The sequence below is a fragment of the Notechis scutatus genome, chromosome Z (assembly GCF_049901735.1).
Source record: "Notechis scutatus isolate UNSWTSFEM ecotype Mainland chromosome Z, rNotScu1.2, whole genome shotgun sequence".
Classification (NCBI taxonomy): domain Eukaryota; kingdom Metazoa; phylum Chordata; class Lepidosauria; order Squamata; family Elapidae; genus Notechis; species Notechis scutatus.
Genome location: NC_142025.1, coordinates 119,274,545 through 119,299,493, shown reverse-complemented (window position 1 = coordinate 119,299,493; position 24,949 = coordinate 119,274,545). Strand labels below are relative to the sequence as shown.

General features: G+C 44.1%; 1 protein-coding gene and 1 long non-coding RNA gene across 3 annotated transcripts in view; both read right to left on the bottom strand.

Annotated features, from left to right (window-relative positions):
• Positions 1 to 1,441: 1,441 nt before the first annotated feature.
• LOC148129195 (uncharacterized) lies at positions 1,442 to 4,238 on the bottom strand. The gene is made up of 2 exons (XR_015745696.1): positions 3,358 to 4,238; positions 1,442 to 3,298 (listed from the first exon to the last, which is right to left on the bottom strand). It is a non-coding gene; the product is annotated as an uncharacterized LOC148129195 (long non-coding RNA).
• Positions 4,239 to 10,336: 6,098 nt separating this feature from the next.
• The window catches only part of LOC113426538 (hydroperoxide isomerase ALOXE3-like), a 50,341-nt gene continuing 35,728 nt past the window's right edge, over positions 10,337 to 24,949 (bottom strand). For both annotated transcript variants that reach the window (XM_087945776.1, XM_087945774.1), the window contains exons 12-16: positions 20,941 to 21,027; positions 19,318 to 19,487; positions 16,139 to 16,361; positions 13,703 to 13,873; positions 10,337 to 11,143 (exon numbers count right to left, since the gene is read on the bottom strand). In XM_087945776.1, coding sequence (XP_087801902.1) covers positions 10,964 to 11,143; positions 13,703 to 13,873; positions 16,139 to 16,361; positions 19,318 to 19,487; positions 20,941 to 21,027 — 831 coding nt within the window. In that variant the 3' untranslated portion in view covers positions 10,337 to 10,963. The remainder of the gene's footprint in view (positions 11,144 to 13,702; positions 13,874 to 16,138; positions 16,362 to 19,317; positions 19,488 to 20,940; positions 21,028 to 24,949) is intronic.

Genomic DNA, 24,949 nt, shown 5'->3' with positions numbered 1-24,949 from the left:
AGAAGCAACCTAGAACTAAGGAGGAATTTCCTGACGAGGAGAACAATTACTCAATGGAACGACTTGCCTCAAGAAGTTGTGGGTGCTCTAACACTGGAAGTTTTTAAGAAGAAATTGGACAGCCATTTTGTGTGAAGTGGTGTAGGGTTTCCTGCCTAAGCAGGGGGTTGGACTAGAAGACCTCCAAGGTCCCTTCCGTTATTCTATTCTAGATGCCTGACTCTTCCTTACTTTTATCAGATTTCTAACTTGGAAGTTGTGGGAGCGCCATCACTTGAGACTTTCAAGAAAAAATTGGACTCCCATCTGTCAGAAATAATTGTTACAAGCTTTATACCTGCATGTTTCCTGTAAATAATTAATCTTTGTTCTTGCCAGACAGACTCCACAATTACAGGCATCCTGATTTACTTTCAAATGTATTTATTTGTTTGTTTGTTTGTTTTATTTATTTATTATTTCAAGTGTATTTTTAAATTGCTTTATTCAGAGACAGCCCATCACTGGTGAAATGCCAAGATTAACCCGGTTGATTCTGCCTCCTAACTGACAATAATTCACCTTTAAAAAAAGGTTTTTATTGAATGGCCAATTCAATCATCTTTGAGAAAACTCCTGAAATTTCCAGGAAGCTGGCTGAGAAATTCAGCTTGATTGGAGAAAATAAATTAGATATCTGAATTTTGTGCTCGGGGTGGGGGGAAATGAAACCTTGATTTGCAGTTTTACCGATTAGATAGGTTTGCTGTTATAGAAATGGCTAGTTTATGCTATTATGTAAAAGTAAAAAGTTGAGGTTACGCAGTAAGTCGGAAGGGACCTTGAGGTCATAATCTAGTCCAACCCCCTCTGCTCCAGCAGGAGACCCTCATAGAATGACAGAATTAACAGTTGGATGGGAACTTGGAGGCCATCTAGTCCAACCCCCTTCTGAAGCAGGAGACCCTTACAGAATTATGGAATAACAGCCAGAAGGGACTTTGGAGGTCATCTAGTCCAACCCCTGCTCAAGCCAGGAGACCCTAATGGAATGACAGAATAAAAAGAGTTGGATGGGACCTTGGAGGTCATCTAGTCCAACCCCCTGCTCAACCAGCAGACCCTTACAGCAATAACCCAAAATCTGGAAGGAGGGAGAGGGGTGAGTTTGCTTTAAATCAAGGCTCAAAACCCAAATTTTAAGCTTCCAAACCTCAACGTTATCCTTTTCAAGAAGCCGCGCTGTTGAGTTTTAAACTGGGAGCCAAAAGAAAAAAAAAGGCAGAGTTTTAGATCTAAGGCACATTTTTATTTCCTATATATGTATGTGTGTGTGTGTGTGTCTGTGTGTGTGTGTCTGTGTACTTTTCTTTTCCATTTATTAAAAGCATAGTCCTCTCCATTCACATCTGATACAAGGAAAACACTCCAAACACCCTAAAATATTAAGAACCAGCCACTCTTTAAATTACAAAACGCTGTGATTTATTGACTTGCAACGGCGAAATCAGCATTCAGGTTGCGACATATGTATGTCATTATTTTAAAATGTTGTGCAAAATCGGGACTTAAATGATCCAAGTCACGGGCTGTTTCACAACACGACACAACTTGAAATAATGGAACAAGCTTTAAAAATACACTCCAGGCGGTTACCGACAAGCGAAATCTCGCCAACACAACTGTCCCGGTGTTCACAAATAACAACTACACAAATGTTTGTCCTGTTGGAAGAACTCGATTTGGAGGCTTCAGGCTGAAACCTTGTGGTGACTGAAGACTTTGAAGTTGGACTAACGAGTAGATGTTCTCCTGCTAGATGCCAACTCCCGTCATCCTCAGCCAGCTTAAGATTGCTACCGGTATATTGTTTACTTAATTTTTACCATTTTGAACCTTTCCGTCAAGAAAATCTTGGTGTCGGGATTCCTGCAGTTACCCCCAATTAAATCATGAGTCTCGAGCCAAACTTCCAAAACTTCGAAATAATTTATTGGGAGTTAACATGTCCGGCACTGCCTGGGTGCAGCCGAGACCCATAATTCACTGTCACCCTTGACCCTGGTTTCCCCACCCTCACCCTGTGGGTGTATCATAATTCATATTATCTCTTCCTCCAACTAGATTGTCCAAAATTAGTAAAAGCATATCACCACATTGTTGGAAATGTAACATAGAGATAGGGACCTATTATCATATCTGGTAGAAATGTATATATATAAAAAAATACTGGTAGAAAATAAAGGTTTGGATAGAAGAGATGGTTAACCACAAAGTAGAGTTCAGACAAGAAATGTTCTTACTGGAAATTATTAAGGAGAAATACAACAAAGGAACAATATATTTAATGATACATATAGTAACAGCGGCGAGATTGGTGTATGCCCAAGACTGGAAGAATGAAGATACCCCTACAGAAAGTGAAATAATAAGGAAAATATTAGTCTGTACAGAGATGGACAGACTAACTTTAGAAATCAAAGATATGGGTGAGACAGAGTATTGTGAAGTCTGGAGTAAAATGTATCAGTGGTTAGCTAGAATCAAGGAAAAAGAAATAGGAATGAAAGTTAAAAGTTTTGTAAACCAAAGAGAATGGAATATAATGGAGAAATACATGATGATACGGAAGCATGAGTATGAAACTTGTTTGTAAATATGTATATAATTGTAGATAAATGTAGATCAATGTAAATGGAAATAATATGCAGCCTGCACTATACTAATAACATAATGGGAAAAGGAAATGAACTGTTATGTGTATCTTTATACTATAGCTTGCATGGCCAAAATGATGGCCAAGAAAGTCGCACTGTGTTGAATTGTTTTTAACGTTTATTCAATAAAATTTATTTAAAAAAAAATAATAATTCATATTCTTCAATGGGACACATCCATAGCTCAGGGTCATCAATCATGTTCTCCTGTTAGAATTTTGTGGGGCAGAAACTTCAGTCACCTAGTTACTATCTTTGAAAAGCTATGTACGGAGTGCACTTTGGGTTTCCAAGCTGTCACGCTGCTCTTTCAAACCCCTCCCCCCTCCCTTTCTGTTGCCAACTCTAAAAAGACCATAGGAATATTTTATGAGTTGACACTTGGAAAGAGTTGCTCCCAGCCAGGGGTGCCTCCCAAAGTCCAAAAAAGCCATTGCCCCATCTCTTTATAGGCTAAGTCCTCTACTTATGACCCACTAGAGATAGCCCCAAATTTCTATCTTTCAGCGAGACATCTGTCAAATGAAAGATCATTTTATGACCTTTCTTGACCCCGTTGTTAAGTGAATCATTGCAGTCGATAAGTAGTTCAGGGAATCGACCTTTCTTGACCCCGTTGTTAAGTGAATCATTGCAGTCGATAAGTAATTCAGGAATCGACCTTTCTTGACCCCGTTGTTAAGTGAATCATTGCAGTCGATAAGTAGTTCAGGGAATCGACCTTTCTTGACCCCGTTGTTAAGTGAATCATTGCAGTCGATAAGTAGTTCAGGGATCGAGCTTCTCCCCCACCCTCCCGGTTGATTTTTTGCTTGTCAGAAGGTCGTAAAAGGGGACCCTGGGACCCGGCAACGGTCGTAAGTATGAGTCAAGCCTTTTGATCACGTGACCTTGGGGAATGCTACACGAGTCTGGGGGGAACAAACGGTCCTAAGTCACTTCCCCCCACCATGCCATTGTAACTTTGAATGGTCACTAAACAAACCTGTTGTAAAGACACCCCCTTACAATAGGTTAGGCAAGGATTTGATCTTGTGTTTGCAGCCGCCATCTTGGTTTTCTTTGTACGAATAACCCTTTCCCCAGATTAAGTATGACTTCATGATGGACCAGCTACCTCTTCTCAAAGAGATCTTCTCTCTTGAGGGACCCAGCAAGGAGTAAAGCATTTGTAAGGCAGAAGCAGCCAGAACAAGATCCGAAGTCAACGTCCACCATTCTTAAGCCACCATATCCGGTAAGGTTTCCGGTAAGGATGAGCAAATCGGCCTTCAGCAAATGTACGGGGTGGGGGGACTGATTTTTTAATTTTTTTTGCTGAATTTTAGTGCAAAAATGCAGAACCCCAAAATTTGAGGGGTTTGAAGTTCCAGGGGGCTGGAGGGATAAAACCTATGAGGAATGGTTGCAGGAACTGGGAGGTCTGGAGAAGAGGTCTCCAACGTTGGCAACTTTAAGACTTGTGGACTTCGACTCCCAGAGTGCCTCAGTCACTTTAAGACTTAAAGTGCCTGGGGAACTCTGGGAGTTGGAAGTCTATAAGTGTTAGTGACTGGGGAACTCTGGGAGTTGACGTCTATAAGCGTTAGTGACTGGGGAATTCTGGGAGTTGACGTCTATAAGTGTTAGTGATTGGGGAACTCTGGGAGTTGACGTCTATAAGTGTTAGTGACTGGGGAATTCTGGGAGTTGACGTCTATAAGTGTTAGTGCCTGGGGAACTCTGGGAGTTGACGTCTATAAGTGTTAGTGCCTGGGGAACTCTGGGAGTTGGAAGTCTATAAGTGTTAGTGACTGGGGAATTCTGGGAGTTGACGTCTATAAGTGTTAGTGACTGGGGAACTCTGGGAGTTGACGTCTATAAGTGTTAGTGACTGGGGAACTCTGGGAGTTGAAGTCTATAAGTGTTAGTGACTGGGGAATTCTGGGAGTTGACGTCTATAAGTGTTAGTGACTGGGGAACTCTGGGAGTTGACGTCTATAAGTGTTAGTGACTGGGGAACTCTGGGAGTTGACGTCTATAAGTGTTAGTGACTGGGGAATTCTGGGAGTTGACGTCTATAAGTGTTAGTGACTGGGGAACTCTGGGAGTTGGAAGTCTATAAGTGTTAGTGACTGGGGAACTCTGGGAGTTGACGTCTATAAGTGTTAGTGACTGGGGAACTCTGGGAGTTGACGTCTATAAGTGTTAGTGACTGGGGAACTCTGGGAGTTGACGTCTATAAGTGTTAGTGACTGGGGAATTCTGGGAGTTGACGTCTATAAGTGTTAGTGACTGGGGAACTCTGGGAGTTGGAAGTCTATAAGTGTTAGTGACTGGGGAACTCTGGGAGTTGACGTCTATAAGTGTTAGTGACTGGGGAATTCTGGGAGTTGACGTCTATAAGTGTTAGTGACTGGGGAATTCTGGGAGTTGACGTCTATAAGTGTTAGTGACTGGGGAATTCTGGGAGTTGACGTCTATAAGTGTTAGTGACTGGGGAACTCTGGGAGTTGACGTCTATAAGTGTTAGTGACTGGGGAATTCTGGGAGTTGACGTCTATAAGTGTTAGTGACTGGGGAATTCTGGGAGTTGAAGTCTATAAGTGTTAGTGACTGGGGAATTCTGGGAGTTGACGTCTATAAGTGTTAGTGACTGGGGAATTCTGGGAGTTGACGTCTATAAGTGTTAGTGATTGGGGAATTCTGGGAGTTGAAGTCTATAAGTGTTAGTGATTGGGGAATTCTGGGAGTTGAAGTCTATAAGTGTTAGTGACTGGGGAATTCTGGGAGTTGACGTCTATAAGTGTTAGTGACTGGGGAATTCTGGGAGTTGACGTCTATAAGTGTTAGTGATTGGGGAATTCTGGGAGTTGACGTCTATAAGTGTTAGTGATTGGGGAATTCTGGGAGTTGACGTCTATAAGTGTTAGTGACTGGGGAATTCTGGGAGTTGAAGTCTATAAGTGTTAGTGATTGGGGAATTCTGGGAGTTGACGTCTATAAGTGTTAGTGACTGGGGAATTCTGGGAGTTGACGTCTATAAGTGTTAGTGATTGGGGAATTCTGGGAGTTGACGTCTATAAGTGTTAGTGATTGGGGAATTCTGGGAGTTGAAGTCTATAAGTGTTAGTGATTGGGGAATTCTGGGAGTTGAAGTCTATAAGTGTTAGTGACTGGGGAATTCTGGGAGTTGACGTCTATAAGTGTTAGTGACTGGGGAATTCTGGGAGTTGACGTCTATAAGTGTTAGTGATTGGGGAATTCTGGGAGTTGACGTCTATAAGTGTTAGTGATTGGGGAATTCTGGGAGTTGACGTCTATAAGTGTTAGTGACTGGGGAACTCTGGGAGTTGATGTCTATAAGTGTTAGTGACTGAGAAATTCTGGAAGTTGAAGTCTATAAGTGCTAGTGACTGGGGAATTCTGGGAGTTGAAGTCTATAAGTGTTAGTGACTGGGGAATTCTGGGAGTTGACGTCTATAAGTGTTAGTGATTGGGGAACTCTGGGAGTTGACGTCTATAAGTGTTAGTGATTGGGGAACTCTGGGAGTTGACGTCTATAAGTGTTAGTGACTGGGGAATTCTGGGAGTTGACGCCTATAAGTGTTAGTGCCTGGGGAACTCTGGGAGTTGACGTCTATAAGTGTTAGTGCCTGGGGAACTCTGGGAGTTGGAAGTCTATAAGTGTTAGTGACTGGGGAATTCTGGGAGTTGACGCCTATAAGTGTTAGTGACTGGGGAACTCTGGGAGTTGACGTCTATAAGTGTTAGTGACTGGGGAACTCTGGGAGTTGAAGTCTATAAGTGTTAGTGACTGGGGAATTCTGGGAGTTGACGTCTATAAGTGTTAGTGACTGGGGAACTCTGGGAGTTGGACGTCTATAAGTGTTAGTGACTGGGGAACTCTGGGAGTTGACGTCCTATAAGTGTTAGTGACTGGGGAATTCTGGGAGTTGGACGTCTATAAGTGTTAGTGACTGGGGAACTCTGGGAGTTGGAAGTCTATAAGTGTTAGTGACTGGGGAACTCTGGGAGTTGACGTCTATAAGTGTTAGTGACTGGGGAACTCTGGGAGTTGGACGTCTATAAGTGTTAGTGACTGGGGAACTCTGGGAGTTGACGCCTATAAGTGTTAGTGACTGGGGAATTCTGGGAGTTGACGCCTATAAGTGTTAGTGACTGGGAACTCTGGGAGTTGGAAGTCTATAAGTGTTAGTGACTGGGGAACTCTGGGAGTTGACGTCTATAAGTGTTAGTGACTGGGAATTCTGGGAGTTGACGTCTATAAGTGTTAGTGACTGGGGAATTCTGGGAGTTGACGTCTATAAGTGTTAGTGACTGGGGAATTCTGGGAGTTGACGTTATAAGTGTTAGTGACTGGGAACTCTGGGAGTTGACGTCTATAAGTGTTAGTGACTGGGGAATTCTGGGAGTTGACGTCTATAAGTGTTATGACTGGGGAATTCTGGGAGTTGAAGTCTATAAGTGTTAGTGACTGGGGAATTCTGGGAGTTGACGTCTATAAGTGTTAGTGACTGGGGAATTCTGGGAGTTGACGCCTATAAGTGTTAGTGATTGGGGAATTCTGGGAGTTGAAGTCTATAAGTGTTAGTGATTGGGGAATTCTGGGAGTTGAAGTCTATAAGTGTTAGTGATTGGGGAATTCTGGGAGTTGACGTCTATAAGTGTTAGTGATTGGGGAATTCTGGGAGTTGAAGTCTATAAGTGTTAGTGACTGGGGAATTCTGGGAGTTGACGTCTATAAGTGTTAGTGACTGGGGAATTCTGGGAGTTGACGTCTATAAGTGTTAGTGATTGGGGAATTCTGGGAGTTGGACGCCTATAAGTGTTAGTGATTGGGGAATTCTGGGAGTTGACGTCTATAAGTGTTAGTGACTGGGGAACTCTGGGAGTTGATGTCTATAAGTGTTAGTGACTGAGAAATTCTGGAAGTTGAAGTCTATAAGTGCTAGTGACTGGGGAATTCTGGGAGTTGAAGTCTATAAGTGTTAGTGACTGGGGAATTCTGGGAGTTGACGTCTATAAGTGTTAGTGACTGGGGAACTCTGGGAGTTGACGTCTATAAGTGTTAGTGACTGGGGAACTCTGGGAGTTGACGTCTATAAGTGTTAGTGACTGGGGAATTCTGGGAGTTGACGTCTATAAGTGTTAGTGACTGGGGAATTCTGGGAGTTGACGCCTATAAGTGTTAGTGACTGGGGAACTCTGGGAGTTGACGTCTATAAGTGTTAGTGACTGGGGAATTCTGGGAGTTGACGTCTATAAGTGTTAGTGACTGGGAACTCTGGGAGTTGACGCCTATAAGTGTTAGTGACTGGGAACTCTGGGAGTTGACGCTATAAGTGTTAGTGACTGGGGAATTCTGGGAGTTGAAGTCTATAAGTGTTAGTGATTGGGGAATTCTGGGAGTTGAAGTCTATAAGTGTTAGTGATTGGGGAATTCTGGGAGTTGACGTCTATAAGTGTTAGTGATTGGGGAATTCTGGGAGTTGAAGTCTATAAGTGTTAGTGACTGGGGAATTCTGGGAGTTGACGTCTATAAGTGTTAGTGACTGGGGAATTCTGGGAGTTGACGTCTATAAGTGTTAGTGATTGGGGAATTCTGGGAGTTGACGTCTATAAGTGTTAGTGATTGGGGAATTCTGGGAGTTGACGTCTATAAGTGTTAGTGACTGGGGAACTCTGGGAGTTGATGTCTATAAGTGTTAGTGACTGAGAAATTCTGGAAGTTGAAGTCTATAAGTGCTAGTGACTGGGGAATTCTGGGAGTTGAAGTCTATAAGTGTTAGTGACTGGGGAATTCTGGGAGTTGACGTCTATAAGTGTTGGTGACTGGGAACTCTGGGAGTTGACGTCTATAAGTGTTAGTGACTGGGGAACTCTGGGAGTTGACGTCTATAAGTGTTAGTGACTGGGGAATTCTGGGAGTTGACGTCTATAAGTGTTAGTGACTGGGAATTCTGGGAGTTGACGTCTATAAGTGTTAGTGACTGGGGAACTCTGGGAGTTGACGTCTATAAGTGTTAGTGACTGGGAATTCTGGGAGTTGACGTCTATAAGTGTTAGTGACTGGGGAACTCTGGGAGTTGGCGTCTATAAGTGTTAGTGACTGGGAACTCTGGGAGTTGGCGTCTATAAGTGTTAGTGACTGGGGAATTCTGGGAGTTGAAGTCTATAAGTGTTAGTGACTGGGGGAATTCTGGGAGTTGACGTCTATAAGTGTTAGTGACTGGGGAATTCTGGGAGTTGACGTCTATAAGTGCTAGTGACTGGGAATTCTGGGAGTTGGCGTCTATAAGTGTTAGTGACTGGGAATTCTGGGAGTTGACGTCTATAAGTGTTAGTGATTGGGAATTCTGGGAGTTGACGCCTATAAGTGTTAGTGATTGGGGAATTCTGGGAGTTGACGTCTATAAGTGTTAGTGACTGGGGAACTCTGGGAGTTGATGTCTATAAGTGTTAGTGACTGAGAAATTCTGGAAGTTGAAGTCTATAAGTGCTAGTGACTGGGGAATTCTGGGAGTTGAAGTCTATAAGTGTTAGTGACTGGGGAATTCTGGGAGTTGACGTCTATAAGTGTTAGTGACTGGGGAATTCTGGGAGTTGACGTCTATAAGTGTTAGTGATTGGGGAATTCTGGGAGTTGAAGTCTATAAGTGTTAGTGATTGGGGAACTCTGGGAGTTGAAGTCTATAAGTGTTAGTGATTGGGAATTCTGGGAGTTGACGCCTATAAGTGTTAGTGATTGGGGAATTCTGGGAGTTGAAGTCTATAATTGTTAGTGACTGGGGAATTCTGGGAGTTGACGTCTATAAGTGTTAGTGACTGGGGAATTCTGGGAGTTGACGTCTATAAGTGTTAGTGATTGGGGAATTCTGGGAGTTGACGTCTATAAGTGTTAGTGATTGGGGAATTCTGGGAGTTGACGTCTATAAGTGTTAGTGACTGGGGAACTCTGGGAGTTGATGTCTATAAGTGTTAGTGACTGAGAAATTCTGGAAGTTGAAGTCTATAAGTGCTAGTGACTGGGGAATTCTGGGAGTTGAAGTCTATAAGTGTTAGTGACTGGGGAATTCTGGGAGTTGACGTCTATAAGTGTTAGTGACTGGGGAACTCTGGGAGTTGACGTCTATAAGTGTTAGTGACTGGGGAACTCTGGGAGTTGACGTCTATAAGTGTTAGTGACTGGGAATTCTGGGAGTTGACGTCTATAAGTGTTAGTGACTGGGGAATTCTGGGAGTTGACGTCTATAAGTGTTAGTGACTGGGGAATTCTGGGAGTTGACGTCTATAAGTGTTAGTGACTGGGGAACTCTGGGAGTTGACGTCTATAAGTGTTAGTGACTGGGGAATTCTGGGAGTTGACGTCTATAAGTGTTAGTGACTGGGGAACTCTGGGAGTTGACGTCTATAAATGTTAGTGACTGGGGAATTCTGGGAGTTGACGTCTATAAGTGTTAGTGACTGGGGAACTCTGGGAGTCGGAAGTCCTCAAGTCTTAAAAGCAACTGAGGAATTCTGGGAGTTGGAGTCCACAACTCTCTCTCTCTCACACACACACACTCTCTCTCTCCCTCCCTCCCCCTCTCTTTAATTGATTTTCTGTTAAATACATTTCCTAGTGCTTTATAAACATCTTGTTGTCTGGGTATTTAATTTGCTTAACAATACAAATGACATTCTTCATCTCTACCCCTTTTCTTCCAAACATTGGTAAAATAAATTCCATGTTTGATAATATTCTACCTCCTCTTTCTGCTTAATTTTGCAATGTCAATCTATCCATTTCTGCCCAATCTTCTTAACTATTTCTTCATCTCATGGTATATCTTCATCTTTCTAGTATTGCGCGAAAATAATCCTCGCTTTGCTATTAAGACGTGTAATATTAAATACATACTTTTCTTATCATGTCCATCTGTTCTCCAAAGCCCCAGAAGGCAGGACAAGAAACAATGGATGGAAACTAACAAAGGAGAGAAGCAACCTGGAATTCAGGAGAAACTTCCTGTCAGTGAGGACAGTGAACCAGTGGAACTGCCTGCCACCAGAAGTTGTGGGCGCTCCATCACTGGAGGCTTCCAAAAAGAGACTGGACAGCCGTTCGTCCCACATGGTATAGAGCAGGAGTCGGCAACCTGTGGCTCTGGAGCCGCATGTGGCTCTTTCATCTCCTCTGCTGCAGCTGCCTGTTGACAGTTGGCTCCACAATTGGATGAGGTGGAAATCTGGCCCTCTGGATGTCATCGTCTCCATCCCCAAACTTAGATGGAGACGCTGTTCTCAACGAAGGGTGGGTTGAGGTAATTGTAGGGGAGAGCCAACGCCTGGTTCCGCCGGTTGATTTGCTTGGAAATGTCCTCCAGGCGGTTTTGAAATGTCTCCATCAGCCTCCTGGGTTCCTCTTCCACGAAGTGACGTTCTGGGTAGAACCCCAACGGCCTCTGGAAAATAAAGATCAAAGAGGAGAAAACATTTCTAGCAGCAGAACACACACACACACACACACACACTGCTCTCGCCCAGAACAATGGCGATGATGCTCTCTTCACATTTTACTGGCAGAAAATTAGATTAATGGTCTCTTGTTTTTAATTTTAATTTTTAATTTTGTATTTACAATCATTCCATCTTTCATTTCACACCGTGTGTCGACTGGATACTCACAATTATAATTAATACTTTTCTTACCAATATAACAATAATCACATTTTCTCATAACTGTTATTGATATATCTTATTATTTTTAAACAATTTTAACTTATTTCTTTATATATTCATCTACTCCATTTTAATTAATTTGTTTTATTTTCCAACCATTGATCAAATAAATCCCATACCATGTAATATTCCATTTATTCTTTTTCTTTAATTGCCAGTGTTAATCTATTTATCTCTGCACATTCCAATATTTTTGTTGAGATAATTCCCCGTTAGGAGAATGAGCGCATACAGGGAGACGTATGTGAGAGAAGTGTTTGAATAATACACACACAGTACACAGATAGACTGTACAGTAAATGTAGGTTTTTACTTCCAGAAAGGTTTAAGCAAGGTCCAAAATAAGCAGTCCAAAATCATTCACAGGTAAATCAGTCAGTTTTTCAATCCAGGGATAATCCAAATATCAAAATCCAGTATCAAAAACAGTTCAGCAACAGACTTACATTAAATCCAGTAATATCAGTCAATTAGAAGAAATGGAGCAACGCCAATACTTTCCAACAGAAGGAAACAGAGATACACTCTCTTCTGAGACTCAGACTAAGACAAACCAGGTTTCTGGCTCCATCTTATGGCCGTTTGAGAAACCACACCTAATTACAGTTTTACATTTTCTTAAAGATACAGTTTTAAAATGTTTATCCTGGTTTATATATTTCTAACCCAAATAGCTGTTAGGTGACTTATATTCCTAACAATTTTCTTGATTACTTTTCCCTCTGCCGGTATCTTAATCACTTTTCCAATTCTGAGCAAATACAATTCTAGCTGCTGTTAATACATGTATAATTAAATATGTTTTTTTTCTTTACTGTTACATTCAGGTACCATCCCTAATAAAAATATTTCAGGTTTCAGATCTATATGTTGCTTTATCATTTTTTTCCAACCATATGTGTATCTCTTGATTTATGCCAAACTAAATAGAGATTTCAGATGAGAGACCTTGAAAAACGGGAGAAATAGTTTTTAGGAGGTAGTCCTTACAACCATTCCTTTAGGGACTGTTCCAAGTTTTAAAAAGTGACATATGACCATTTTTCACCGTTATGACCTCTGCGGCATCCAAGTGGTCGTGTGATGAAAAGAAGGGGGGAAGGAGGGAAAAAGAAAAAAAGAAAGAAAGACAGACAGAAAGAAAAAGTGAGGGAGGAAGGGAAGAAAAGGAGGAAAGAAAGAAGGAAAGAAAGAAAAAGAGAAAGGATGGAAGGAAGATGGAAAGAAGGAAGGAAGAAAAGGAGAAAAGAAGGAAGGAAAAAAGAAAAAGAGAAAGGAGGGAAGGAAGTAAAGGAGGAAAGAAAGAAAAAAAGGAAGGAAGGAAGGAAGGAAGGAAGGAAGGAAGGAAGGAAGGAAGGAAGGAAGGAAGGAAGATTGGGTTTCTGGTCAACCAACCAGGATAGACCATGAATGATCCTGATGACCCGGTTAAAATTTGGGGTTCAAACTTTTGCAGATGAGCCACACATTATATTAAAAGGGGGTGAGGGGTTACGGTTTTTTGACCAGAAACCCAATCAACCTTCCTTCCTTCCTTCCTTCCTTCCTTCCTTCCTTCCTTCCTTCCTTCCTTCCCTCCTTTCTTTTCCTTCCCTGCCTCTCCTCTCTCTCTCTTCTTTCTTTCTTCTCTTGTCTTTCTTTCTTTCCTTCCTCCTTTCCTTTCTTCCTTCCCTCTTCTCTTTCTTTCCCCATTCCCTTCCCCTCCTTCTTTCTTCCTCTACTTTTTTGTTTTTTTCTTTCTTTCTCTTTTCTATCTTGCCTTTCTTCCTCCTTTCCTCCCTTCCTTCTTTCCTTTCCCTCCCTCTTTCTTTCTCTTTCCTTTCTCTTGCCTTTGTTCCTTTTCTCCTTTCCTTCCCCCCTTTGTCTCTCCCTCTTTCTTCCTTTTTTTCCTTCTTCCTTTCCTTCCTTTCTTCCCTCTTCTCTCTTCTCTTTCTTTCCCCATTCCCTTCCCCTTCTTCTCCCTTCAAGTTTTTTTCTTTCTTTCTTTCTCTTTTCTTTGCCTTTCTTCCTTCTTTCCTCCTTTCTTCCCTTCCTTCCTTCCTCTCCCTTCCTCCCTCTTCCTTCCTTCCTTCCTTCCTTCCTTCCTTCCTTCCTTCCTTCCTTCCTTCCTTCCTTCCTTCCTTCCCTTTTCATTCCTTCCTTCTTTGCGTAATTGGGCCCACAAGGAATTTGTCCCCGGTGCATAAGCTCTCAGTGTACATACCAACACCAAAGCGATATCTGGAAACCTACGTCAGCTCCCAATCCTTTCTCCTTCTTGGTTGGGTTTCCCCGCCACTTACCTGATCCCCAGCTTCTTTGCTCAAGAGCCAGAGGGAAGACAGCGCAATGCAGGTGATGTTGACCTGCGGAATGATCTTGAGGATGTCCTCCAGGGATGCAGTACCCTTTGTGGTGGGTGGTGGCCTCCTCATGGTCGGGGGCATGTTTGGCATCCAGGCACCGAAGTCAAACTGAGAGAGAGGAGAGAGAGGAGAGAGAGAGGCCAAGTAAGTCGAGAGTTGCAATGCCCACCCTGCATCTTAAGAGCAGGTGTTCCTATAAATGTGATGATGTTCAGGGGGAAAACGGCATGATATTAAGACCAGCTATGCTTTCTCTGTCATGTCTTTGTTGTGGCCCGCCAGTGGCCAGTGGAGCTGGCGGCAGAGTCGGACAGTGAGGAGGCTGGGGAGGAACATGAGGCCAGTCCTGGAGTCTGGGAAAGGCTCAGACGAGGGCTCTGCGTCGGAGGCAGAGACGGGGCCAGGGCTGTCTGACATTTCCCTGCTGCCTATGGAGTCGGAGATCAGTGGGGAAGAAGAGCAGCTGGAGCCTGTTCCCAGTGTGCTCATGCACAGAGCTGCCAGGAGAAGGGAACAGCTAAGAAACAAGGGTCGACTCAGGAGTAAAGCCACAGGTGGGTGGTGAATGGCCCCTCCCAGAGGGAATAAAAGAGGAGTGAAAGGGGTTTGCAGGAGACAATTAGTTCAATTCATTAGGGTGAAGATCTGTTCCTGACTCCTTGCCAAGTCATTGTTGCTACAGCCTGGCGTTTGGAAGATATCACCCTGGCAACTGTCCAAGCCTGCTAAAGGTCTGTCGTTGTGAAATCTCTTGAAAGACTGCGTTTGCCGGGACTTTGCTGGAGCGGGAATTAATTCCCTTTAACCTAAATAAAAGGGATGAGGAGTTGGCTTTGTGATTTTGGGAAGCTTAGGCTAGGACAGTCTAGTTGAAATTTGAGGCCCGAACGTTTCAGGTTTGAGACCACAAAGGAAGGGGAGAGGGTTGAAAATTGTCAGGACAGACACAATATTGGCGATAGAAGAGAATCTTTGTAGCTCAGGGTTGGATTATGGGCCCTTTTTGATGATCGAGCAGGGTTGTTTTCTCTTGCAGACGTTTGCATGATCCAACCAGTGAATATCAACAGTGCTGGAAGGGAGTTGGATTTGTGGAGAGAAGGAGGAAGAGGGAGAGGAGGAGGAAGAGGAAGAGAAGGAAGAAAAGGAAGAGGAGGAGGTAGGAGGAGTAGAAAAGGAGGAGGAGGAGGAAGCAGAAAAGAAAAGGAAGAGGAGAAGATGAGGAAGAAGAAACCTAAAAAGAGGAAGAGGAAGGAAGAAGAGAAGGAGGAAGAAGAAACAGAAGAAGAGGAGGAAACAATACAGGGCTTTATTGGTCTCTGAGCTTGATAGTTTTCTTGCAGGTGTTTCATGTCCCAACTAGGAAACATCATCAGTGCTAGAAGGGAGCGGGATTTGCAGAGAGGAGGAGGAGGAGGAGGACTGTGGGGTCCTTGGTGCTCTCTAAGCTTGATGGTTGGTCTTCCAATATTTGAGGGGCTGCCCCAAAGAATGGGGGGGTTTCCATCTAGCCTCCAAAGTACCGGAAGGCCGAACAAGAAATAAATGGATGGAAACAAATCAAGAAGAGAAGCAACTTGGAAGTAAGGAGAAATTTTCCAACAGGGAGGACAACCTAATGAGTGGAACTTCAGAAGTTGTGGGTGCTTCCAACACTGGAGGATTTAAAGAAGAGATTGGACAATCACTTGTCTGAAATGGTATGATGTTCTGGTTGAGGAGGGGGGTTGGACTAGAAGACCTCCAAGGTCCCTGCCAATTCTGTTATTCTGTCATTTTATTATCTAAGGTAGGATGGTTCTTGTTAGGGATAACATTGTTTACCCTAACTGGTTTGGGTAAAAATAATAAATATGGTATCATGGTTTGTTAGTTAAAGTGTGTGTAACTTTAACAGCAAGAATGTAATTAAGGGTGTGGTTGTAAAAGCACTATATATGAAGTGAGGCAAATGCAGCTCTCTCTCTCTCTGGCTTACTGATCCCTAATTACTGGATAGATTGATGACTGCGTTCTTGCCGAAGAAGGAGTGTTGATATTTTTCTCAACGGAGAGAAAATAAAGATTGGACTGATTTATTGTAAGTGAACTGACATTGGCTATTCAACACGGATTTTGCAATTAGAGTATCCTACACAAGACTTGACTGAAATTGATATATGACTAATGGACCGTTTATTTGACTATGCTATAATTCTTAAATGGAATAAACTATATTCTTGATAGCACAAGCGTATCTGTATTTTTACTGCATGTTAACTAGAAAACTTATCTCACACATTTACCTGTCTTCCTATCTGACTTCGCTGCACATTCTGTTTAGTTTGTTTTTCCTTAACACCCATTGGGGAATCCAGGCTTAACAGTTCTCACCTGCCCACTGTTGACGGCAGCATGTTGAGCTGAACAGGTAAATATGACCATGGTGAGGAATTTGGTGAGCTCCTCTGCGGTCGCTAGAGTTGAGGGAGCACCCGACGCCTCTCGGCTTTGGAATGCTTCCTTGAAGATCTCCGAAATCCAGGCCTGCAGCTCGGCATCTCCTCTGATCCGGTCATCGTTCCAGTAATAGTACTGGACGAAGCCCGCCATGAAACTGGAAGAACAAGGACATGAGTCAGAAGGTCTTCTGTCTGAGACAGCTGTCCACCAACTCGGACACGTTGGGCTTCAATTCCCAGAATCGCCCGTCAAAGGGCGAGAGAGTCGAGCCGATCCCAATGAGTGAAGAAAGAATTAGTAGATCAGTGATGGCAAACCTTTTTGTTGTGGTGTGCCGAAAGCACGTGCGTGATAGCATGGGCACACACGTGTGCCTGCACCCACAATGCAATGCGCCCCCCCCCCGACATGTGCGTGCAACAACCCCGCCCCACCCCTTACCTGCACTGCGCATGCATGTGCCTCCCAGCTCATTTTCTCTGCAGGCTCGGGAAGCCGAAAAATGGGCCCGTTTCAGCACTTCCGGTATTTCCAGAAGGCCTGTTTTTCGGCCTTCCGAGGTTGCAGAGGCTTCCTTCGAGCCTCCGAGAGGCGAAAAATGCCTCAAACAGGCTGAAAATCAACTGGGAGTCATGTGCATGTGCAATGCAGGGGCTTGCATGCCTGCAGACCCTCTGAATGGAGGTTGGGTAGCTGAAGACCAAAATTGGTCTTCATCAGCCAAGAAGAGTCCCCTGCCTTTCTCTCAACCCCTGTTCAGATTTCGGATTTTGTTGACTGCTTCATTATTCTCTTTCTGGCCCTTCCCTCCAAGGCTAAGCCAGCCCTGACTGGGTTTAGAACAGGGGGTGGTGGATGGGATGCTACCAGTTCGCACCGGTTTTCCCGAACCGGTTGCTAATGTTTATCATTTTTCACGGCTGGTTTGGCAAACTGGCAAATCTCACCCCTGGCTGGCCCTCCCCCTCCCAGGAGTCTCCACACGGCCCATTTTGGATCCCAGGTAAGTACAGGGCCCGCATGGAGGCTCAGGGAGGGCGAAAAACGGGCCTCCCAGAGGCTGTGGAAAGCTGGAAACAGGCCCTGTTTCCGCCCTGCAGAGGGCCTCGGGAGCCCGGGGAGGCCGTTTTCGCCGGGGAGGCCAAAAACAACCCCCGCCCTGGTGCAGGAGGCTGACTAGGCCATGCCCATTGTAGCCCCATGCCTACCCAGCCACCGGGCGGAGAACCGGTTGCTAAAATTTTTTGAAGCCTGGTTTAGAAGCTAGGAAGGTTTGAACCTGGTTAATCCATGGATCATGAAGTTCCCCAGAAAGGACTTAGAACTCCAAAAAGGCCACATTCTGTAAGGCACAGAGGCCCGAAAGTCATCAGGATTCGAACTCAGCTGGAGTGAGAAGTTCATTTGCTGCAGGTAATCCTCCACTTACGATCCCAACGGAGCCCCAAATTTCCATTGCTCAATAAAACAGTTGTTCAAGAGAGCTTTGCGCTGTTTTACGACCTCTCTTGCTGCAGTTGTTAAACGAATCCTTGCGTCAACTCATAAAATATTTCTCTGGTCTTTCTAGAGTCGCCAACAGAAAGGGAGGGGGAGCAGCAGTGCAGCAGCTTGCAAAACCGAAACTGCATTCCACAAATGTTTTCAAAGATGGTAACTAGGTGACTGAAGGTTCTGCCAAGCAGAGATCTAACTGGAGAGCATGACTGATGACTCTGGGCTATGGATGGGTCCCATTGGAGAATATGAATTATGATACACCCGGGGGTGTAGGGAGAAGGGGAAACCAGGGTCAAGGGTGACAATGAATGATGTGTCTCAGAGTCGGCTACACCCAGGCAGCACTGGCATGTCTACTCCTAATAAATCTTCTTTAAGCTTTGAAAATCCATCTAGAGACGCATGATTTAAATGGGGGTAACTACCGGAGCCCTGACATCTTGCAGTAGTTAAGTTAGTCACACGGCTTGTAAGGGAATCTGACTTCCCCGTTGACTGCTTCTCAGAAGGTCGCAAAAGGGGATGACATGACTCCGGGGACACTACGAGGGTCACAAATACGAGCCAATTGGCAAGGACCCGAATTTTGATCACATGACCCTGGGACAGTGCAACCGTGGGACACTTCATGAATACGAGCCAGTCGTCGCGTGTCCGAATTTGAACCCGTGACCATAAAGATAGTACAACGGTCATGTGAAAAATGGTCATCAGTCACTGATTTTAAGTGCTGTTGTAACTCTGAGGGGTCATGAAATGAACTGTTGTAAGTCAAGGACTATCTGCACATGTTCCCTCTGGGTGGACCTGAACTAATGTGAAAAGGGTTGAAGTAGGTTAGATTTGGATGGAAGGATATCAAGAAATACCAAGTTCTTATTTGGAAGAAAAAGACAATAGCAAAGTGTTTAGACATTGTGTTCCTATCGGAATACATTTGGTTGGAATGTATTTTATGTGCAACACCCACAGTTGTATTCTGCCAGTAGGTGGCAGTGTTTACAAGTTTGGATCTATGGTGTACGCCAGTGATCCCCAACCTTTTTACGCCGCGCCCGGTACCGGCATCAGCTGGGTGCAGGCCCGATCTCGGCATCAGGCTGGCGCGCCATCTTTTTGATGAAAAAGTGCTTCCGGTGACCTCACCGGAAGCACTTTTCATCAAATGATGGTGCGCTCACTTACTTTCGGGTAGAAATGGCTTTCTACCGGAAAAGCTCACGAGCTTCGGCGCCGCCATCTTTTGATGAAACGTGCTTCCGGTGAGCTTTCTGCCGGAAAAGCTCACCGGAAGCACTTTTCATCAAAAAGATATGGCGCCCAGCACTGCCAGCGCCCGTAGGACTTGTTCCGCGGACGGTGCAGTCCGCGGACCGTGGTTGGGGACCCCTGGTGTACGCTCTACGTTCTTTTGTACTAAGTAGAGTTTTCCTATTTCCTGATACAGTTAAAACAGTTAAGCAGTAAAACACATGGTGACTGTACTCTTTGTTTGATCTGTGATGCTATAGATATATATAAACCGAATTTCTAATGATTCCCAAGAAAATTGTGTGGTTGACCATGGAGACTTCAGAGAAGGTCTCCAGAAATCCAAGACCAGAACTCACCTCTCTATGGCAGCCCAGATCTTGGTGGCATCATCTCGATAATAATAGTTGGCGAGAGACTCAACGCCACGATCCTTGATGTCCTCCGGCAGGCAGAGCGAAGAGTAGGTCAGTTGTTGCACCCCTCGGCTCACCAAGAAACCAACTCCTTCAAACCCGGCTGAGGTGGCCTGTAAGACAGAGACAATTGAATCACCTACGGATAGTCCTCGACTTACAACCAAAATTGAACTCAAACTTTCTGTTGTGAAGCAAGATAGTGGTTCAATGAGTTTTACCCTGTTTTACGGGGCAATTCTGAATCACTGGATCATTGCAGTTGTTAAGTGAGTCACACAGTCATTAATGAACCTGGATCCCATTGACTTTGCTTGTCAGAAGGTCACAAAAGGGGATCATGGGACACCACCACCCCGCCCCGGGACACTGTGACCGTTGTAAATTCATGCCAGTTGCCAAGGACTTGAATTTTGATACATGACCGCTGAGGACTATTGTAACTATAAGGACCATTTGTAAGTCACTTTGTCTGTGTCTGCCTGCCTGCCTGCCTGTCAATCATCTATCTATCTCCATTCATATCTCTACTGACCGACCTACCAACCTAGCCATCCATCCATCATCTATCAACCTCCATCCATATCTTTCTCTACTTACCTATCCACCCATCCTTATCTATCTATCTATCTATCTATCTATCTATCTATCTATCTATCTATCTATCTATCTATCTATCATCTATCTATCCCTCCATCCCTCCATCTATCCAGCTAGCTCCATCCATATCTCTACCTACCTACCTATCTATCAATCCATCCATCATCTATCAAGCTCTGTCCATCTCTCTCTACCCACTTATCCATCTATATCTATCCATCATCTATCTCTCTATCATCCATCCATCCATCCATCCATCCAGCTAGCTCCATCCATATCTCAATCTATCGGTACCTACCTACCTACTTACCCATCCATCCATCAATCTCCATCCATCTCTACTTACCTATCCAACCATATCTACCCATCCTTATCTATCTATCTATCTATCTATCTATCTATCTATCTATCTATCTATCTATCTATCTATCTATCTATCTATCTACACCTACCTACCTACCTATCATCTCTCTCTCTCTGTCTCCATCCATCCATCCATCTGGCCAGCCACTGGTAGCTCCATCCATATTTCTACCTACCTATCTAGCCATCCAACTACCCTTTACCAAGCTCCATCCACCTCTCTCTCTACATACTCATCCATCTATTCATCCATATATATCGATCCTTTCTATCTATCTATCTATCATCTATCTATCTATCTATCTATCTATCTATCTATCTATCTATCTATCTATCTATCTATCTATCTATCTATCTACCTACCTACCTACCTACCTACCTACCTACCATCTATCTCCCCGCCCTCTAACTGAACTCAACATGAGCTTAATAATTGCTGAAATGAGTTTAAGTCATTTCTTGGTTAAAACCGCTCTATTCAAACAAACCTTTTACGAAACGCAAACTTTACTCAATGCGTCTGCTGCAGAGAGAAGGAATGGAGAGGCACAGAGAAGTAAAAAGAGACCAGGCACAGAAACTGGCTCAGAAGGTCCACCTTACCTGATCCATCATGCCACCTTTCTTGATCAGACGGATCCTGGCTAATATGTTGATCTGGAGGGTGTATCTTATGTGTGGAATCAGGAGCTGCAGAGAGAAAGGAAGAGGAGGAGGAGAAGCGATGAAGGCCTTCAGCCCTTGAGTTGGAGAAGGTTCTTGGAGACCATGGAGGTCAAGAGAGAGGCTGATGATCCAGAGCTTCTAACAGGGGCCAACAGGGTGGCTGTCACAACCTGTGGCCAACCCCACCAAATGCAGAGAGCAGGTGATACATCCTGACCTGTCAGGTGAGCAGGAGACCTGGATCTGCCCCTTCCAGAAGTAAATGGGGATGGGGAAAGGGAGAAGACCTGAAGGGGACCAGTTCCTGAGGGTCAAAACGAAGGAACATGCTTGGTGGGACATGACTGTCTCCAGGACAGAATAACAGAACAGCGGAGTTAGAAGAGACCTTGGAAGTCTTCTAGTCCAAGACCCTAACTCAGGGGTCGGCAACCTGCGGCTCCGGAGCTGCATGTGGCTCTTTTCATCTCTCTGCTGCGGCTCCCTGTGGGCTCAAAATATGTGTCACAACCGCCAATGTGTGACACCCCTTTATTGAGCTTTTCAACCCCTGGTAGGTTTTGTGGCTCCCAGTGTTTTCTGTGGGAAACGGGTCCAAATGGCTCTTTGAGTGCTTAAGGTTGTGGACCCCCCTGCCCTAGCCCCAGTAAACCATCACCATCTTCTACCATCTCTTAGTAAACAGCAGCTTAATCAGATAAGGACAACCAAGAAGTAAACAACATTCCCACCTAGACTGAAAGGGGGAGCCAGCCGTATAGAAACAGAGAGCAAAAGCCATTCCTTTCTAGCACTGATGATGTTCCCTAGTCGGGTCATGAAACGTCTGCAAGAAAAAGCCACCCAGCTCAGAGACCACCAAGGACCCCACAGTTCAACCTTGAGCTACAAATATCCCCTTCCAATAGAGACACAACAGTCACATTGCGATGCCTACAGGAAAGCCACAGTGGGGGGGATAGTTTGACAATGATTGCCTAACTCATTTCAGACAAATGGTTGTCCAATCTCTTCTTTAAAATCTCCACTGTTGGGAGCACCCACAACTTCTGCAGGCAAGTTTAATTGTCAGGAAAGGACCTAGGACAATTTAGTAGCATGGGGACTATATTCCCTTTTCCTCGAAGTCCATCTCCACCAAAAGAAGAACCTTCCCCCACCCACCCCCAGAGTTCACTTCAATTTTAGATGGATGTAGGACCTGGGATAGGCAGATGTGGGGCTTTGATGTGATTAAGGGCCTTGTTGTGGGATGTCAGCCTTTCTCAATCAAGCTGCCTTTTGCATTGACCAAGAGTCTGTCAATGTCATTCCAAGCAAAGCTGCCTTTTGCAATTGACTGACAGGGATTTTGCCAATACCTTCTCAATCAAGCTGCCTTTTGCATTGACCAAGAGTCTGTCAATGTCATTCCAAGCAAAGCTGCCTTTTGCAATTGACTGTCAGGGATTTTTGTCAATGCCATTCAAGTCAAGCTGCCTTTTACAATTGATGGACAGGATTTGTGTCAATGCCATTCAAGTCAAGCTGCCTTTTGCAATTGACTGGTGGGGTCATCAATGCTTTCCAGGTCAAGCTGCTTTTTCCAATCGACCGGTAGGGATTCTGTCAATGTCGTTCTGAGCAAAGATCCTTTTGCAGTTGACTAAGATTTTGTCAATACTATTCCAAGTCAAGTTGCCTTTTGCAATTGACCGATGGGGTTTTTGTCAATGCCGATGGCATTCAAGAGGTGCTCCAGATATTTTGGGACTGCACCTAAGGCGGTGCCTATCACTCTTGGGTTTAGTTTTCCTTCCTTTTGCTATGGTTATTATTATTATTATTTGGGTCATTATTGGAACAGGGTATCCCTCATTATTTCATATAAAGTTGTGTACTAAGCTTAGTTGTATTTGTGTTGTGGCCCACTGGTGGCTGGCGGAGCTGGCAGCAGAGTCGGACAGTAGTGAGGAGGTTGGGGAGGAACCCGGGCCAGTCCTGGAGGCGAAGGAGGGCTCGGACAAGGCTCTGCATCGGAGGCAGAGATGGGGCCAGGGCAGGCTGGCAGTCTTCAGCTGTCTTTGGGTTCGGACAGCAGTGAGGCGGGGGAGCAACTGGAACCGGTTCCCAGCCTGTGCATGAGCAGGGCTACCAGAAGACAAGAACAATTGAGAAAGCAGGATCTTTTATTGGGGTACATTTTGGCCAATCTCATTGGTAAAACATCTTGTCCATATTTTCTTTATAAGCTGCCAATCTTGTTAATGTGTAATTTTTATTCCATATTTTTCCCAATCTTCTAAGTCTATATTATGTCCAATATTTTTTGCCCTTGCTATCGTACAACCTTTTACTACCTCCTCTTCCAAAGCAAATTCAATAAATAATTATACATCCTTGTTATGCATTTCTCCTCAGAGCCTACTAAAATCTTGTCTAGTTGTAGTAACTCCGTATTAATTCCATATTCTTTTACAACTTTTTTGTATCTGGTTTGCAGCTGAAGACATGGTCACCAATCTATGATTATGCCTTGATCTTTAATTCCTGATTTGTTTTTAATTTTACCCTGATTATCCAATATCTCTTTGTACCCCAATATGAATCCAAGATGCTGGAAATGCAATCAAGATCAAGGTACCTTCTATCATATGTGGTGGTTATGTCCGGAAGCCCATAAGTATTGGATCAAAATATGGAGTTGGATACAAGACATAGTGGAAGACCAGATAGAGTTTAAACTGGAGTTGTTCTTGTTAGGAATAATAAAAGGGAATCATAGTAAAAAGATTAAATAAATACTACTACATATATTGACAGCAGCAAAGATAGCCTTCACGCAATGTTGGAAACAAAATAATACGCTATTTGGAGGAATTAGTAATTTAAAAAATCTTAGATTGTGCTGAAATGGACAAACTTATGTTAAAACTAAAGGATAAAGAACAGTATCATGAAATTTGGGACAGTTGGTACAATTGATTGAATAATAGAGATAAGGAAAATGTAGAAAAATATCCACCATCCTAAGAAACCCTAAAGACAAAATCGAGTTAGAAAACCAAGGAGTATACGAAATCCCTTGCACCGCCTGTCCCACCACATACAACGGACAAACTAACAGAAGAATAAGTGCACGCATTGAAGAACACAAGAACTCAATCAAAAAAAAAGAACCGAATCCTCTTCCCTGGTCCAACACCTCAAAGCCACAGGACATGAGATTGACTTTAAAAATACCAGAACCATTGCCAAAACTGAACACTTCAACAACAGAATAATCAGAGAAGCCACAGAGATAGAAAAACGCCACACAGCATGAATAAACGAGATGATACCTCCTGCCTACCAGCCATCTGGAAACCCGCCCTCATTAACGAATGAGTACCGAACATGAAGAATGACACCAGACCCACACCCACGAGGGCCACACAAGATGCTACCACCACACTTCCATGTAGAAAGCAGACTCACACCCACACAGAAGATGAGACATGACCACAGACTAGAAGCCGTGCAGCAGCTGCATCACTACCTGCTTCAAACCCTCCGACCCATACATGAAGCAAACGGATGGCCACCATGAAGATGTGGCATGACCACGAACGCAAAGCCAAACAGCAGGATCACAGCTCACCAGCTCAAATCCCCAGAAACTAAGACTAACCTGAGCACAACAAGCCCCCACCTGAACAGAACACACCTCCAGCCAATCAGAACACGGCCAACCCCCCAACCAATCAGAACACAGCCAAACCCCAACCAATGAGAAGACACCCCCACCCAATCAGAACACAGCCAAGCCCCCACCCAAGTCACACCCCACTAGCAGTTAAAAGAAGCAGCTGCAAGCTCACATCACTCTAAGAAGCACAGAGCTGAAGACACAAGCCTGAAGATGATGAATGAGACTTCATCGAAACGTTGCCTAGATACTTCCAATCTTACGCGGGAGAAAACCCAA